Raw genomic sequence first — 18600 nt, forward strand, 5'->3', positions numbered from 1 at the left:
TAAAAAAAAGTCGGAATAGCCAAAATCTTGAGAAAACACAGTAATGAACGGAGAAGCTCGGGTCGTATGGTCACGCAATGGATGCACATAAGGATGCACCGGGAGTGTGTACCAACGTACCTTTCGGAAAATGAATCAACGAAAAAAAACTTTCAGCGATTGCAATGATGTCTGTGCGAAGCTAAAATCCCTATTTTTGAAAAATAAGGATTTTTGCGCTTTTGGACGCTTGAAGTGACCAGATGACCCGTATTTGCCCATCCCCACCCTTTTTTCAAGTCTTCCGATTTTCAAAGAAGATAACTTGAATTTTTGTTGGGAAATCAAGGGTTAACCACTTAATGATCAGGAACGAGATATCTCGGCCCAACGCAAATAAAAGAAGTGCATTCCAGTTTGCCTGTTTTCTTTACCTCTTTTCTCATCATAGCTTCATTGTAGCCCTTCGAACGGAAGTTGTTTTTTCTACACCGTTTTGTCTGTAGTCCTGTTTAGTGATCCCCCACAAAAATGTGGTTGAGATCACGACAGAGAAATCTAATTTTTTTTATTACCAGACGTCCCCATCCGATCCAGAGCGTTCCCGAAGGTAGTCCATGCCTGGAAAGCCAACAGTGGTTCTTTTTCAACGGACGTAGAATCGAATCGTAATCACCGTCAACGGACTGATGTGAATCGAATCGTAATCACCGTCAACGGACTGATGTAAATCAAATCTTAATCGTCAATTAAAAATCAAGAAGAATAAGAAATTGAAGAAATGAAGAGAAATCTACTACTACTACTACTGAACCAAACATGCACCTCGTCCATATTCCTCTGTGGAATTTCTAACGAATTGATACATGTTGGAATGTGTATGCACGTGTAGTGAACCTGACATGAAGTTTGTTTCTGTGTAATGCTTGTTATGTGTAGTTCTTCCATCTGCCATCAATTTTGCTAACTATGAATGATGTGTAATGATTGAAAGAGAAATCTACTGCGCACTTCATGTTTTTTTCTCCTATTTCTAACATGTGATCAAGAAAACCGGTTTTTTACATTTATCACCGATATTTCAAATATGGATCCTCCAAATTTGTTGCTGAGAGCCTGTATATAAAAGGGTTAACGTATTAACCCCCCTTTAAGATACTAACCCAACGAGGGTTGACTGTATTCGAATTATAGTTCGATGTACAAAGTAAAAAGTATTCAAATTAAAGTGTAGGTACTTATATATTTTCCTAAATTTTAATCTATTATGATTCGCAGTAGCACTTAATTCCCCGCTGTAGCAATTTTTCAGCAATAACTGGGAACTTTGCATTATTTTATGTTCGGCGATTTCTTTGGCGATAACTAGCGATGTCCCGTATTAAGGACCTCAACTTCACGTATTTTTTCGGGGAAATATGGCCAACCACTCGTTATTACTAGTGGCACTATGAAAAAAAAATCACCTTTTTTTTTTCTTCTTTCAAACCGAACACGATTCAGGCTGAATCTTTTGACTGAAATCTTTGGCGGGGCCCCCAGACCAGACTTTTTATGAGCCCCTCTATATTGAATTTACAGCTTGAAAAAACAAAAAATTATGATAATTGTCCCGGGCCTCATGGCTGAAGCTTTGTCAGCTCCATCCTAGGAGGAGCCATGACACTGGGCTGGTTTGAAAAAAGTTCGGCGGGAAATATTTAATGGCTTTGGCGGGTGGCGGTTTTTTTTGCTGTTTTTGCCAACAGTGTTCGTTCGAATTTTTCTACTTTTTTTTTTTTGCTATGTGAGAGCAAACAATTTTTTCTTATTTTCACTTGCCACCTCATGTGGTATTTTCTTCCTAACGCAAGTGTGGATCCGGAGGGGGGGCGATCGCCCCTCCCTAGAGCCAAATAATATGGGCGAAATTTTCTGTCCCGTAAAATACGGGATGAACCAATACATCTACATAATAAGTCGCTTTTCCGACACATTGCCGTGGATCCGCCTGCCTCCGCTCCATTCGCGGCTGAAAATATCTGCCTCGACTTCATTCGCAACTAAAGATGTGTGCGCCCTCGCTACACTTAAAGTTGAAAGCATGTGCCTCCGCTCCTTTCGCAGCTGAAGATATCTGCGTCCAATCCATTCGCGATTGAAGATATCTGCCAACGCTCTATTCACAGCGTTGAAGGTGTCCATCTTCACCCCATTCGAATCTGAAGATGCCTGCCTCAGCTTCATTCACAGATGAAAATATCTGCCCTCACTCAAGCACGGATCCAGAAGTGGAGGTGGGCGATAAGAACGATCACCCCTCCCAAGAGCGAACACAACGGAAAAAATTTGTCTGACCCGTAAAATACGGGACGATCCGAAGAATTTACACAATTCGTTCCTCCCAACACATTGCTATGGCGTTGATAACCATAGAAATCACTTGATGCGGGAGAGTTCAAAAATTTTCCTATCCAATTATAATAATAATAAAGACGGAAAAATAAAGGAGTCTTTAGCCGTTTAAAAGTACAAAACATGTACAATACTTCTATTCCCCCATCATTCAACTCCTTATTTTTATGGCCACTTACTTAAAAGGCTCCTTCAAAGATTGCGCAATACCCCCTCCGTATATATATTCTTCTTCTCCCCCCCCCCCCTGTAATACTGAAAACCCATCCCTTGACCCATGGGCGGAGATACGGGGGGGGGCCGTATCTCCGCCCAGCTTCAAAGATGGAGTCGACTTATCTAATGTATTGACATCATCATAATAACCCCCCCCCCCCAGCAATAATGACCTTGCCCCCCAGACTTCTAAGTTTATCTCCGCCTATGACTTGACCAGTCTACATGCCAGGCAATTAACTTTTATGGTCTTATTCTATTTTATGCATCCCTTCCGTGGGAATATTTGTCGTTTTCTAACTATCTCTCTCTCTCTCTCTCTTTCTTTGCTCCTTCTCTTCTTTTCTTATATTAGGTTTCTCTTTTCGTTCTTTTCCTTTGTACAAACCACCTACAAAAAAAAACCCGTTTTCTCCTAAATCCATCCAAGATCGTAGAGGGGTGGAACTGACCAATGATGTTAATTTTAGTACTAATTAGCATGTACGTACGAACTCTCATCACCCAATGGACCTTTTTTTTTAAAACCGAACCACCAATGGGAAAAATTGATGACAGCGTAAGTCCTATTTTTCCTGTTTGTGATTCATTTCTCAAATTATTACATAGATGGCAGCAGAAGTCGTCGTGGACTTCAAATTTTCATCAGTCCTCAGCTGACCATACGAGGTTCAAATATTTTTCGCTATTTTTGAGGATAATTTTGGCTTAAAATTTTTTAAGGATCTGGCAACTCTGTTGCGTCGTCTCAATGTTTGTACATTTCGGTTTGTTCCTATGGAAACTCCTCGTTCTTAAAGTTGAAACATCATTAATTTATTGTTTTGTTTGTAAACATTTGTCTTGAGAGAGAGAGAGAGAGATGATACAGGTCTTGAATGTGGATGAGGATGATCTTTATGAAGGATACAATGATTATCATCCATCACTAGACGCCACTGTAAGTTGTTTATCAAATTCTTGCATTGGTTTTGTTTGAAAGGTCCATTCACTTTTTTATTGTTAGCATTTCTCCAGTGTTGCCTTGAGAAATGTGAATTATTTTTTATCCTTACAAAGCTGTAAGACTATGGCTTTATACATTTAGAAGATATATTTTTGAATGATTTACTATAAATGTAAATAAGAATTAATTTCCAATTACTTTGTGTGTATAAGGACAGGTCAGTAAAGAATTAGACTTGTTTTTCCAATTGCAATTGTCTTACATTAAAGAACCGGACACACCCCGCTTCCAGTCTCAAAGAGATATCGAAGCATTCCCTGAAGACGGGTGTGTATCCCAAATTGCATTAAATAGCTATGTGTATATATGTTATGGTAAATGTGATAAATCTGGTTGATATGCATAAGAAGCCGAGTATTTGGGTAAGTTTGATAAATTTCCCTGAATTTATCACTTTTACTGGCGATTATGCATAGTGCCCACACAAGCCTTGTTGGTAAATTTAATAAGTACTATAAAAATATTATCACTTTTACCAACGATTATGCAAATTATGCATAATGCCCAAGTGTTGAGTCATTGGGGTGAAAAAACAGTATAAGCACCCTTCTTGGCACTGCTTTGGCACCATGGCGCTAAGCAGTGCCAAGTCTAATGTAACCCTGAGAAAGGAAAATAAAAAAGCTTTTTTCACCACTCACCTGTTTTTTACATCCTCCACTAATAAAGCAATAATCCTATAGAAATTGGAATAATCCTTAGGGCGCACATATGAAATAATCCAAAATGCATGTAATAAATTGAAATAATCCACGCGGAATATCGAATGGGCGGTAAACTCATACTACTGAGTTTTAAAAAGAATCGCGACAATAAGAAATTAAAATCACTAGAAAAATAAATTCCAAACAGTTTGAAGTTACAAGGCCTCGGCCCAACAGAAATTATTTAACACTATTAAGAATTTAAAAACATTGGTGATGAAAAGCGACTGAGCAGAACATCCTGCAACAACGTGCGATGGAAGTGAAATGACACATAGTTCAACAATGCATTAGTGCAGAAAACGTTTCATCCAATCGCTAATGTAGACACATCCAATATGCAAATCAGTGGCTGCATCTGTAGGCCGAACTTTGTTCACGCTCGGCCGCCCCTCTATGCTCGGACTTTGCTTCGCTCCTCCGGCTGTTAAAGGGGGCCTCTGCCCCCCGGACTGAAATTATCAATTCTGTTTTCACCACAACAAGAAACATGACAATAGTATTTCACTAAGCAGATTAAAGCCTTAGCACACTGAGAAAGCAGTATAATCCAGTTGAAGCAGAAGGTAAACGTTGCCACAGTTAGCGACTTTCTGAAGGGGTCTAAACTGCAACAAAAACTGATATGTACCAAGACAGCGTAACCAGCAACCCCCAAATAGCTGAGAGCCAGAGAGGCACAGTCTTCCATTATGATGCCCGTCTTCTACTATGAAGATTATCGTCAAAGTCCACAGGTTCAAATCTGGGCAAGAATACCAGGAACGTGAGTGTTCTACTTATCGAGTTTGGGGTGACCACTTATAGATGGTGCCTTCATTTCCCATCCACCTCCACAGGTTGGAAATTGCCGTACGACAATACATGATTGGAGTTGGTGTGTTATAAAGTAGCCAGAGGTGTATTATCTTTAATACAGCTTTCATTTCAGCAGTGCTGGTTTACATTCCGAGAGATATTCCGATGAATTCTGCCAAATATTTTTTGGGCATTCGCACGAAATTGGATAAAAAATGAAAGAACAGTTACAAAAAAAAATGTCAACCAAAAAAATTTTTAAGGGCTCTTCTTTACCTGCTAATGAACAAAAGTATAGTCATCAATGAACTTCATTAAAAATTCATGGTTAAAAACATAGCTGCTGGTGCTTCCGATTTTTTAGCCTTATTAAAATCTTCTGGTCGGAAACCACATTTTTCCAATTTTTTCGTACCTTCATAGAAAAGTGCCTCAAAATCCTCATATTCTGCTTAGCAAAAATGAAAAATCACTAAAAGAATCCCCCAGTCCTTGTAATCTTAGATACGAGAACTAGGATTTCAAAAAATTGAAAATCTCAGATTGTTGCCAAATATGATGTCAAAAATATATGAAGTTGCCAATTATTGCTAAAATGTAGAATGGCAAGAAATAAAGCACTACTGAAAATCAATGTGGATTAAAATGAATTTTACACAAAAAACACAAAGAACGGTTTATCATGAGACTAAATATGTAAAATGAATATTCGTATTTGTAATGAAATTATCATAACACAATTTATAATTTGCAAAACAATTTCAATCTTTGATTTTAATGGAGAAGAATGAAAATCCAAGTGGATTTCGTTGAAAACCGGACATCTTAAAAAAAATTTTGGATGCCTTAATTAGGGAAACTATGGGAATTTCCCTTGAAAACGGGATATATGGTCACCTTATGCTGTTCATCAAAAAAATCTCCATTTTCCCCTTTTATTTGTATGACAGATTTTATTGGCAGTGAAATATCATGTTGCGTGACAAACTATAGATTTTTCAAGTCTGGGAATTTGCACTTGTGTGAAAAAAAAACTAATTTAAATTTAACCATGTTAAGAGATAGACAAATTTGATGATTTGTCTGTTGCATTATGCCTTTTGCAACGCTTAATTTGATATTTATGCTTGACAATCGCAACATGTTCCATTTATTTTGGTTGCTCATCTTCATTTTGGACAGGCACTGATACTCTGAATAATTTTTTGTCAATTGCATTTTAATTTCTTTTTTATTTGTGTTTCTCGCTCCTTTTTTCATCAGTTTTATGGAATTTCTAATTTGTCGGTTTTGCTAGAGCACAAGTTACATTCTCAAAGTAAAGTCTTTAAATGAAACATTATTGCAGCTTGGATGTTGCAACCGAGAAATTCAGATTTTTATACTTCCCCCCCCCCCCCTCAACTTATTATGGTTGAACTGCCCTTCTGGTTACCTAATTCCAGGTGAAAGACATCTTTACATGTTTTGCAACACTGATCAAAAAACTAAGCATGTTGAAAACGTGTGCTTTTCAGAAATAATAGATGTCTCTCAACTGAAACATGTGGTAAAGTGAAAATAATTTTCAATTATATATTTTTCACAAAAAAAAAAGTAGTCAGGGGAAGGACATTTAATAAAAACATTTGCCTCTTTTTTCCTGAATAAACCTAATTTGTGAATTAGTTTACATTTCTAATTGATTTAAAAGGAGGTTCAAGTGATGGATGGCTACATTCTTCTTAACCTTCTCAACACAAAATTTGATAGGTGGCAACTTGTGGTGTTGGACTTGAACCAATGTTTTCTAAATGCCACGAATAAATAAAAAAAGCTGGGGAAAATTTTTATTTGGCTATAAACTATTGATAAAAAATATTTAAAAATATGAAATATAAAATTATACATATCCTAAAAATATATATTATTGAAAAAAGAATATATTTTTGTTTTAGGATAGAAAGTTATCATTTTTCAAAATGTGAAAAATGAACTAGGGGAAAGCCAAGAGAAGCTTTTTCCTTAACAAATGAAAAATTGTTCAAGCAAATTGTAAAAATCTTGATGAAAAAATTTTTAAATAGAGTGGCGACTTTTCAGAAACGAATACAAATTAAAAGTGATGAAAAAAAAATCTGTATTAAATATATTTAATTTAAACTGCTTGGGTCACAATTTAGGTCACTTTCATGAGAATCATCCTTTTATATCATGATGTTGTTGCCAAGAAGCCTAAATATGGCCTCGATGAGCTTAGTATTGCACTGTGAAGATGTGCAGAAAGAACCAAGCCAAAATGTGCCAATTTGGTGTCAAAAAAAATGTGTGGATTGTTATAATAGAAAAGTACAAATTTAAAATACTGAAATATGCAAAATCTATGATAAAATCGCTATGGAAAACTGTTGAACAAATGAGAGTAAGTGACTGGAAATGGCATCAAGTAGAAATCGGAATTTTTGCAAGATTGACCCATAAAAAGTTTTGAAAGAATAGTGTATCTTAGAAAACCCAAAGATGTAATAAGTTTGATGAAGCAGTTTCATTTAAACAGCAAAAGCGCCCCAAGAGTTTGCCTCTTTTGCCATTTGGTAAGAGAAGTCATCACTTCTCTTAGAGAAGAGAATGGCTCACTTCCCTTGTTCACAAAGAGGTATTCTACTGTAAATATTAAAAAATGCTTTCTTTCTTTTTTTTTAAATCTAAAATTACTGATTTTCGTTAATCTTACATGTTTTCAATATTTCCAATTTTTCAGGGTATTTTAGAGGATGAAGCTCTTCAGCAGGCAATCAAAACAAGTTATGGAAGGAGACCTCTGGTGAGATTTATTCAGTTAATGTTTCATAAAGTTATCACTTGATTTCACAAACCTCCAATTTATGAACTAAAACATTTCTACAAACTGGTCCTCTAGTCTTAAATAGAATTTTGTTTCTTTGAAAAACATTACGATTTCCATACTTTCAATTTTATGAGCTGAACATTCATGTCCATCGAAGTTTGTAAACTATATACATAAAAGAGTTATTAAGCAAGTCATAATAAGGTAATTAAAAATGACTTACAGTGATAATCACTTCAAAACTATTTTTATTTTTCAACATAATCTCCACCAATATTTATGCACGCATTCTGGCATGTACCAATTTGTTTGACCCCCCCCCCCTCCTTTTCCTTTGGTGAGTAAAAGTCATTTTTACAATGAACTCAAGTTCTCCCTCATACATCCGATCTACAAAAAAAGGAGATCCTAACAATATGGCTAACTATTGATCCCAATCTCAGTTCTTCCAGTATTTTCAAAAGTTATTGAAAACATATGAATGGGCAATTAATTAGCTTTATAAACCATAACAACTTTATTGCATGCAATCAGCATGGATTCCAGCAAAACAAAAATACTGAAATGACTACATTAAAAGTGTTTAATTATCTAAATAATGGTTATAATAATAACAAATATTGCATAATAGTCTATCTGGATTTCAAGCAAGCATTTGATAACATTGACTTAAATATATTAACAAGAAAATTACATAAGGCTGGAATCAGGGGACAAGTACTTGAATGGTTCAGAACTTATTATTTACATAGACACCAAGCAGTTACTATAAGTAAGAAAATTAGTGATTACCACGAAACCCAAAAAGGTGTTCCTCAGGGATCAGTGTTGGGATCCACATTATTCTTAATTTACATAAATGACTTTTGCAGAATGTACCTGAACGGACAGCTAATCTCATTTGCAGACAATACAGCATTATATATAGAAGATATGTATGATGATATAACAAGTCTTTTAATAAAAACCGAAAATGATCTTAGAAATAACAATCAGTGAATGACAAAAAATAAACTTAAACTGAACGTGAACGTTAGTAAAACAAAATATTGATGCATAAAAACATGAAGCATTCATCATGACACTGAAATTCACATTAAAATCCATAACCGTCACCCACGGGTACAACATAACTGTTATTGTGAAGTCATAGAAAGAGTCTACAAGTATGAATATTTAGGAATAATAATTCAAGATGATCTAAAATGGAGGGCTCATTGCAACAAACTTGTCAAAAAACTCAGATTTCACATAGTTCTGATATATAGATTGAAGTACCTAATAGAAGCAGACTTTCTAAAAGATATTTTCTATGCTTGGGTCTTCTCCATAATAACCTATGGCTTATGTACTTGGGGAGGGACATACCAAATTAACTAAACAACATATATAATAAAATGAGACATATGGCAATAGATACACATTGTGAAAACAATAATAATATAAATAGTCATACTTTTAACATCAGACAGTTATATATTTACAGAATGATTAACTTCTTAACAAGAAACAACGAATGGTTACAGAGAAAAATAAATAGAACCACGATAAGATTTAAACATGAATATCAAATACCAAAAACTAAAAATATCTCTTCCAAAAAAGTTTCTCCTTCAATTGTACCTAAAATAATGAATTTTTTTCCAATCAGAGTACCAAACAACTAACAACACTAACAGAAAGTATGAAATATATCAATATGTAAAAACGTCTGAAATAATGAAAACTATATTCTCCTAGTATTATGAAATATTTTGATTGCTTTATTTCATTTTCACATGTACATGTGACACTATCAGAGGTGTCGGAAGTGTTTCGAAACTGTGGGTGCTCGTCTTTAGTTTTATATCGGAAATTTTAATTTCTGGATCAATTCTGGGGGTTCTCGGATCCATGCCACAAATTACCGGGGGTGCTTGAGCACCCACAGCACACCCGGCTCCGATGCCACTGGACACTATCGCATAAATTATGTCTTGCACACTGAATCACTTACAATATATAGGATTTTTGAACTTTTTGCGAAACCTTCACAATTGTGAAATTACAATCGCCTGTTTTATATTTTTCTTGATCAACTTTATCTCATTACTTTGTCTTCATGTAAATAGAAACCTAATAACATTGTAATGTACTTTGGTTCAAATTGACGGCTAAACAAATAGAAATATTCAGAAGAAAGGAAAAAATATGTATATATATGTATCACTTATTATATTTTTGCTATTATTATTATTTTTTACTTAATTATTATTATTTTCTCTCTGTTTCTTGCTTGTGTAAACAGAGAAGATATCAATCTTGTAGGCTTTCTGGAAGGACAATTGTCCCTTGGAGCCACATATATGTCATTTTTGTGTGTGTGCTCTCAATTTCATATGTGTATTTAAAAAAAAAAATTGCATTTACAGTACACAAATTGAATCAATCATCACTGGAGGGAATTAGAATTATTGAATACATTGCATCATATTTGCCATTTTATGCGCTTTTAAAAAATCTCAAATTGATAAAATCATAAATCTGCAGTGCTAACTGCACCACAGAGAGCAACACGCCTACAACGATAAATTATTCAATCATTACACTTCACTCACAGTTAGAAAAACTGGTGGTTGATGGCAGCACGACACATAACAAGCATTACACAGAAACAAACTTCACGTCAGGTTTCACTACACGTACACACACATTCCCGCATGTACCAATTCGTTAGAGGTTCCGCAGAGGAATATGGACGAGGTGCATGTGTGGTTTAGTAGTAGTAGTAGTGCTAACTGCAGCCATAACTTTTGGAGGGTGAGATAATTAGATATAGAAAGATTAAAACCAAAACTGGATGTTAATCTGCCTTTGGGGGGAAAATGGTCTACAAAATGGCCCTGATCATCAAATGTAGATGTTTTCCTTTGATACTGTTCTTAAACAATCATTTTTTACACTCTTATGATATGTGACTCACGAAATGAATAGACTTTTCCATGTATATTTCACCTAAAAACATTTTTTCTTTTAGCCAACCGCCAAAGTTCCGGGAACGTCTCGCTTGGCAACCGGCTATTCAGGTGCAGGCGTAAGTTGCCGTTTTGTATGCATTATTTCCAGTATCATTTCTTGTATTTATCTAATGAATATTTCTTATAGTATTTATCTGATGAATAGCTCTTATAATCTGAGTCGATTGTGGGCTCTTATTGTGCTAAACTCTCAAGTAAAACCAATTTAGAAGTACAGTATCTATGTGTTATCAAGTTATTTATTTTCTTCTCCCACAGTTCCAGGGAAGGGGTACGTTGCCATCGTCATCTGGCCTTTCGACTGCTATGGGAGGAGGAGGTGGTGGTGGGGGACAGGATAGCATGGCTAGACCAATGACTGCTGTTCGGGGAGCTGGTTTCACATCTAGTGGACACAGAGGTATAAATTTCATGTTATTTTGTTTCTGTAATCAATATCGCAAATTAATTTGGAAGTATCTTTTACCTTTAAACTTTCAAATGCAACACATATAGTGTAGATCAGGTGTTCTTAACCTATGGGTCCCGACTGAAGATTGATTCACAGAAGCTTCCAAAAAGTGTCATACGAATCCACTTACAGCCAGGGATTCTTGAGCTCTGGATCACAACCTAACCTTCATTCACAGGGGCTTCCCGGATGGGTCGTAAAAATCCACTAAGCCAGGGACTCGAGCTATGGGTCATGACCCAAATTTGATTGGCAGGGACTTTGAGATGGGCCATAAAAATCCACTAACAGCCAGGAGATCTTGAGCTATGGGTCACTACCAAGACTTCATTTGTAGAGCCCTCCGAGATGGGTAGTATAAATTTATTCACAGTCAGGGATTCGTGAGCTATGGATCATGACCCAAACTTGATTTGCTGGGGCTTTCAAGATGGGTCGTAAAAATCTACTCACGGTCTTGTTATAAATGCACTTATTGCTTCACTGGTTTCACTAATTTCGAAAAAGAAAGTAATATGGGTCGTGAGGCTGATCTGGTTGCTGATTTTAGATCGCGGCTGAAAAAGGTTAAGAACTCCTGGTGTAGATTGTAATTGCCTAAAAGTAAATTATGATGTCACCAATCTGCCGGAACAAATATACACTTCCATACTATTTGAGAAAAATGTTCTTGTATTTCATTGTAATTAATTTTTTGTAATCCTTTGTTTTACAGTAAAATATTTTTCCTGTTTGCATTGCAGGTGCACCAGGTGTTTTTGACCCCCTGAATCAAGCCAGAAGTTCAGTTTCCCCGCTACTTGCAAAAGATGAAAGCAGGTTGGTAAATTTCAGGTCACTATTACATATATTATTCATTATTGTGTAACACAACACACAAAAAAGTAACTCTACTGAGCTTTCATGCATTTTTTACAGTCCCGAAGAACGACTGAAGCAACTTGAAAAGAAAGTATCTGAGCTTTTGGAAGAGAGTTGTTTTGCTGCCGCATCTGGAGAAATGAGACTAGTGAGTACAAACTACATTGTATATGTTACTAGAATGATTCACTGCAACATACTACAGTTTTATACTACTATGTTCAAAAGTTCAGAGACTCATTTTATTACGGAAGAATGAACACAGATAAAACAATATTGGTGTTTCCTCGAAGTAACTACCCTGTGCAATTATGCATTTTTGTCATGGTTTATACAAAGATGTGAATGCGGATCACAAGCCTGTTTTTTTCAAACCCTCCAGTGTCTTCATCTCTGCTCACTGCACTTTTTTTTGGAACCTGAGAATCGCTTGCCCCTTAAGCAAATTCTTTATCCGAGGAAAAAAACATGGGGGCAAGATCAGGAGAATAAGCTGATTGTATATAGAAGTATTGGAACGTGATGTTTTGACAGGCAATCTGACAAAAAGCTCATTACACTAAAGAAGCTAAAAATCATAGTGTTATCGTTATAAATCGAGAAGGAAGAAAGCACAGCACCACTTCAGAAATGCACCAAAATAGAACCAGACCACTCCAGAAACGCACCAAACACTACTAATAATCTGACGCCAGGGGGGACTTGTGAGCTGTCACATTGTCGTGATGGAACACTCAGGACTTGGCAATCCAAAGATCTGGTTATTTGCTTTTCACCAAATCATGCCAGCATTTAAGGACTTACCTTCTGGGTGTCAGATTTACCTGTCAAAACATCACACTCTGATACTTTCAAAACCAACTTATTCCCCTGATCTTGCCCCCATGTGACTTTTGCCTCAGATAAAGAATTTGCTTAAGGGGGCAATGATATTACTGTTATGTTGAATTGTCAAAATTCATCATAACATTACATTAACTTAATCTTAAAATAGTTTTAATTGTAGAGAAAAGAAAAGATTATTATATTGAATGGATTTGCTTTATGGGATGTTGGATTTTTATTTACAGCGGAATCTTGCATAATTAATCATATGCTTATATATATATTTAATTGTATATTTTATGGTATCATATAATAATAATAGTGGAAAGCAAAATCTATTCTATAGAAAGTTTAGGCCTTAAGATACAGTTGTACACTGTACTGCTGCCTTGGGGCCCCAGATGAGAAACACGGATTGAATTACAAAGGGTTGTAAGAGAGTGAAGGAGATGGTCATCGAGCCATATAAGGTAATGTTTGTTTTTCAGGGGGTGTGATTAGGGGTCCTTGGCGAGAGGAAATTCTCCGAAGGTCTGGACGGTCCCCTTAAGATTTTCACCTTTTTCTGTGGTACCTCAATTCCCTTCAGGACCTGTACCTAGGACATTTTAATATAGTTTTGTCTCGCCAAGGGGCCTTTTTAACATACCCTCTAGGAAAATTTCTCGTAGACTCTTGATATAATTTCTACGCTACTGGCGGGTTAGTTTTTCTCTCGCTTGTAATTGGAGTGTGAGTCAACGATGTGAACTCTCAATACTTTTATTTTCATAGTATGGGCAAGTTGTATATTTTTCGCTCGCTGGTGATTTGAATTTACAATGTGCCTCACTTGAAAATAATTACGCTGCCAGAAATGTAGTGAAATCCTGAGATCTCGAGTAAATCACATGGGCTTTCCGCTATGTGCTAAATAACGTGAATGTGTTGATTGTATGATATATCAGGAAATCCTAAGAAAGGGGGTCTGTGGATCAATAGCCAAATCATCAATTCAGATTATAGAGGAAATGAAGAGAACGGCTTCGCCTTCAAAGAGGCCGATAGTAGCCCAGCTACTGTTAATACTCCTGAAAAGTGCTCCTACCAGCAGAAAAAATATTCCTAGCCTTCAGTGTATGTGTGAAAACCAATTTCGTCTTCATTATGGACAAACCTCCATATTCACCTCTTCAAGATTCAGCTGTCATCTGCAGCAATAGACACAATTCGTCTCCTTCTGCGGGTCGTCATCTTTGAACATTCGAACGTACAATCCTGATTTCTCACCCGTTAATGACGGACTGTTGGACAGAGAAGGATAATATGTAAGCCTTTAATTTCAATCATTGCAACGATTTTTTTTTGTTTTGGAAAATTTGACCTTCATTCAGCAGCTATTTACATTTTGTCCGTATAACCTTTTTAATTGTTAAAATTTAATATTTTTCACCTTAAAATTTGACTCTGATTTATTTGTTCACGGAAGTGTTGTGTTGTTTTCCTTCATCTTAAGGATTGGTTCACCCCTTGTCTTGGTCCTATAATATTTATTCGAACCTGGGTGAATGAATTTCAATTTAGAATCAAAGGTAAAATAAATTAGGAAAGGAAGGATCAAGACATTACTATACTGGAGGTGAAAGTGCAGGGATTCACAGTTTCTGAAAAAGAGCAGCGATGACGGCACTAGAAGAGACGAAAAACAAGCTTGCAATATGCATTCACATCTTCGTATAAACAATGGTATAATTGCATAGGGTAGTTCACTTCGAAAGAAACACCAAATGAACAGTTTCCATCTGTATTCAATCTGTATTCATTCTTCCGTAATAAAATAAGTCTTAGAACTTTTTGACCATAGTAAAAATTGATCCCATCTCAAAACCATAAAAACTTAATTACGTAGAATGATGCACATGCATTTAAATGCATTTTAAAAAGTGAATATTGAGAAGTGAACATACTTGTAAACAAACCTGAACATTCTGTCACCCCTTTTAAGTTTGTTTCATTAGTTTTAAAATACCTTGGATTGAAAACCCTTATAATAAAGACATTTACATGATTTTAATATTTTGGTATTTCGGGTTATGGTGGCATGATCATTATATTGTGCCGATGCTTGTATTGATTTTTTTCCTCCATTTTTCAGGCATTGGAAAAGGCCAAAGAGGCTGCCAGTAAAGAAAGAGCTCTGAGCCGACAGAGAGAACAAATGGCTCTGGAAGTCACACCAAATATGGATCTCACATTTTCTGTAATTTCTTAATTATTATCCATTATAGCAGTTGTTGTAAAAGCATGCACAGCAGCTCTTAGGAGGGTTACCAACCTCTTTTCAAGGTTATCTTAACAGCATCATGAGCACCCCATTCTCTGAGCCAAACAATATGCTGGGTCCCCTTAAAAGTTTGACACAATTAAGGTCAATTGCTATTTAAGATTCATAAGTCCTTTTATGCATCAAGAGTCCACTCTCTTCTTCCCCAGGTCATACCCTGGTGAGCCTATGCATTAACACAGTCTTGCCTTTGTCAGAGACATAGCCCACAAAATAGGATGGGATGATATTGATATGTATCTCATGATCGTCTATAAAGAATATTAGTTGTATACAGTGAAACCTATCAATAGCAGATGAGATTTTGCCTTACGTTTAAAATACAAGGTTTAAAAATTATGCCAATCACGTCATGGTTGTGCATTAAAATTTCGTTATAATGGCATCGAAGATTCCACTAAAATTTGCAACTGAGGTCAACGTTTTCAAGACCATGCAATCAGGGTATCTGTCCCTTAAACAGAATTTTGACAAGTATCTGGATTGGGGGGGGGGGATGTCCAACCTTTTCAGTCAGCAATCTGGAAATGAGAGATGGTTAATGCTTCTGGGATACAAACCCTGCTTACCATATTGGGTGTATTTATAGAGTTTTAGCAACACCCTTTTAGTGCTGGATGGAACCTCTTTATGGGCCAGAGGTTCATAGGAGGAGATAGACTTGATTGTTTGGTGGGAGGCATAATGATGCCAATTCAGATATATGAACATACATTATATCAATCAGCTCTGCCATTGATGCTTGGGGGAGACAAGTTTCTCCCCCGTGTCTCTGCCTATGCAGAAATTGTAGAAAACATTCTAGATGGTACTGATATTTATTTTTCAAAGTACAGTAGACTGCTAATCCAGCCAAGTGCTAGTCTAGCGCACCCAATAATTTGCGTTTCTTTGCGGATTTTAGCATAGAAGAGAAAAACATATCTGTGTGCAGAAGTTAATTTTATTTAAATGGGCTTTTTCAATTAACTTGCAGTAATCTGGCGATTTCGGTAATTCAGCACACCTTGCTCCGGCCAGATTAGTGAGAGTCTACTGTATCAGTGAACGAATGGCAATGTAGAACTGCACATTTGTGATGGCTAGGGAGCTGTGAGGCAAAATAGTTTGAGAGCCACTGCATTGCAATATTTGTTTGTTTCAGTAAAGACCCACTTATGCAGATTAAAGGACTATTTCAAGAAATCTCTTTTGAGCCTTGTGATAGAGAATTCATAATTTGTTCAAACAAAAATCATGGCCAAAACTTATAACAATTTATTTTGTGCGAAAATCCCAACAGAGCAAAACACTAATTTTTGTAGATGTTGTCATCAAATAGTAATATTCTTGTATCTGTCTTTGTGAAATATATACACTATGTTTGAAATTTCAATGTCTGGTTACATAAAATTATCACATTTTGATGGATCACGTCTTTTCAGGTCTTGTTGAACCTGGCATGTCACTATGCAAACAACGAGATGTTCACCGAAGCTATGAACACATATCAGATCATTATAAGGAATCGTTCATTCAGTAATGGTGGTGAGTACCTTTTGTCTGATATGAGTTGTGTCAAGCATGTCATATTTGTGTTTTTAAGCAAAATTGTCTGTTATTGTTGCTTTCCATCATGATTGATTACATTCTCCAGAATTTCTACAAAATTATTTTTGCTCAATGATTCTGATTTTATGCTCTTAGTTAATGAACTTGTTTTCATATATGTTGCAAGTCAGGGCCATAACTAGGATTTTTGCCGCCCCCACAACTTTAAAATTAGATAATTTTAAAACAGTGTTCTGTTTTCTCATCTAAAATTGCCGCCCGGGGCAGTTGCCCTCCATGCTCCCCTCTAGTTACGGCCCTGTGCAACTTACATGTTTTTGTTCTCTTCCGAATTTCAGGTCGCCTGAAGGTAAACATAGGTAATTTGTACTTCCAACAAGGCAATTATCCAAAGGCTATAAAATTTTATCGGATGGCATTGGATAATTTTCCAAGCACTCACAGAGACATGAGGTGGGTTATTGAGAATTCTTTTGTGTGTGTATGTTTTATGTTAATTATTTCTTTCTTTATTAGTTTTGAGGTGGGGAGAAACTTATGTTATAGAAAATGTAGATGGTGCTCTCGCATGACCAGGGCTTTCTATTAAGAGGAAGAATTCTGGCCTCACTCAAACAGTGGTGGTGGTGTAGGGGGGAGAGAACTAAAAATTTTTAACAATTATCTAAAGCAGCAGTTCTCAACCAGTGCTCCAGGGGCTGTGCGACGATGAGGAAAATAAAATGAATCAGTAAATTTAATAGATTAAGAGAGGCCTACAAGGTTCTGCCTTAATAATTATGTACAAAAAAGGGTTCCTCGAGTCAAACAGGGCTCCGCCATAGAAATTATATACTAAAAAGGGCTCCATGAGTCAAAAAAGGTTGAGAACCGCTGATCTAAAGTGTTATGAAAACAAAATTGAAATAAATTAATTAGCTCATACTGTATATAATTATTGTTCTTAGAAATTTACATTTTTTGCATCATGTTCTTATTTTCCACTATTCTTCCCGCTGCAAAAGCAAACATCGTAAATATTTCCATTACAGTTCTTGCTGCACACACACACAGTTTCCCCTCCATATATACTAAGACCATCTTACCTTATCAACCTGCCCTTGGTCCTCACGTTAACAAGATTGAAATGTACAATATATACAGTGCGTGTGTATAAAGGAATATAACATGTGTATAAAATGTTCTGCGTCATCCAGAACAAGATTTTGTTTGTTTCACAGATGTTAGAATAAATGGGATCAGTTTGGCAGGTGTACAGACATATAGGCAGATGGCCTCAGGATGACTGAAAACTGTCCATGTCCAAGCACAGTTCAATCAAAGGCCTCTGATAGGTAGGAGAGAAATACTCTGGGAGCATTTTCAATTAGCTTCCAGACATAATTGTAGGTAATATGCAGCAGTGCACAGGGGCAGTCTTTTTTGCTGCTCATTCTGAAATGTCTGAACATTGCCTGTTGTTATGTAGAATTTAGATGTAAATTATTGTTCCATCCAGCCACTATTCAAAGGCTCTTGTTTCGAAAGCCATAAATCATTGTTCCCGAGGCTTAAGCTGCACCACCCAATGTCTTTATTCGTATGACAGTGTCTCAAGATTCTAAATTTTTGTGGGTATGGAGACGAAGCAGAGTTTCTCTTTTCTCTG

The 18600-nt window shown here is 36.2% G+C and overlaps 1 protein-coding gene across 1 annotated transcript in view; it reads left to right on the top strand.

The window, feature by feature from the left end:
* Nucleotides 1-3329: 3329 nt before the first annotated feature.
* The window catches only part of nompB (intraflagellar transport protein 88-like protein nompB), a 44267-nt gene continuing 28996 nt past the window's right edge, over nt 3330-18600 (top strand). Inside the window, exons 1-9 of the mRNA XM_089253169.1 lie at nt 3330-3529; nt 7838-7900; nt 10941-10997; nt 11200-11341; nt 12136-12211; nt 12311-12401; nt 15213-15317; nt 16826-16928; nt 17291-17405. Of these exons, the coding sequence (XP_089109295.1) occupies nt 3452-3529; nt 7838-7900; nt 10941-10997; nt 11200-11341; nt 12136-12211; nt 12311-12401; nt 15213-15317; nt 16826-16928; nt 17291-17405 (830 nt within the window). The 5' untranslated portion in view covers nt 3330-3451. The remainder of the gene's footprint in view (nt 3530-7837; nt 7901-10940; nt 10998-11199; nt 11342-12135; nt 12212-12310; nt 12402-15212; nt 15318-16825; nt 16929-17290; nt 17406-18600) is intronic.

The sequence above is a fragment of the Pholcus phalangioides genome, unplaced genomic scaffold, assembly GCF_987345545.1.
Source record: "Pholcus phalangioides strain wild (caught in Gottingen) unplaced genomic scaffold, Ppha-v1.0 ptg000032l_1, whole genome shotgun sequence".
NCBI classification, from domain to species: Eukaryota; Metazoa; Arthropoda; class Arachnida; order Araneae; family Pholcidae; genus Pholcus; species Pholcus phalangioides.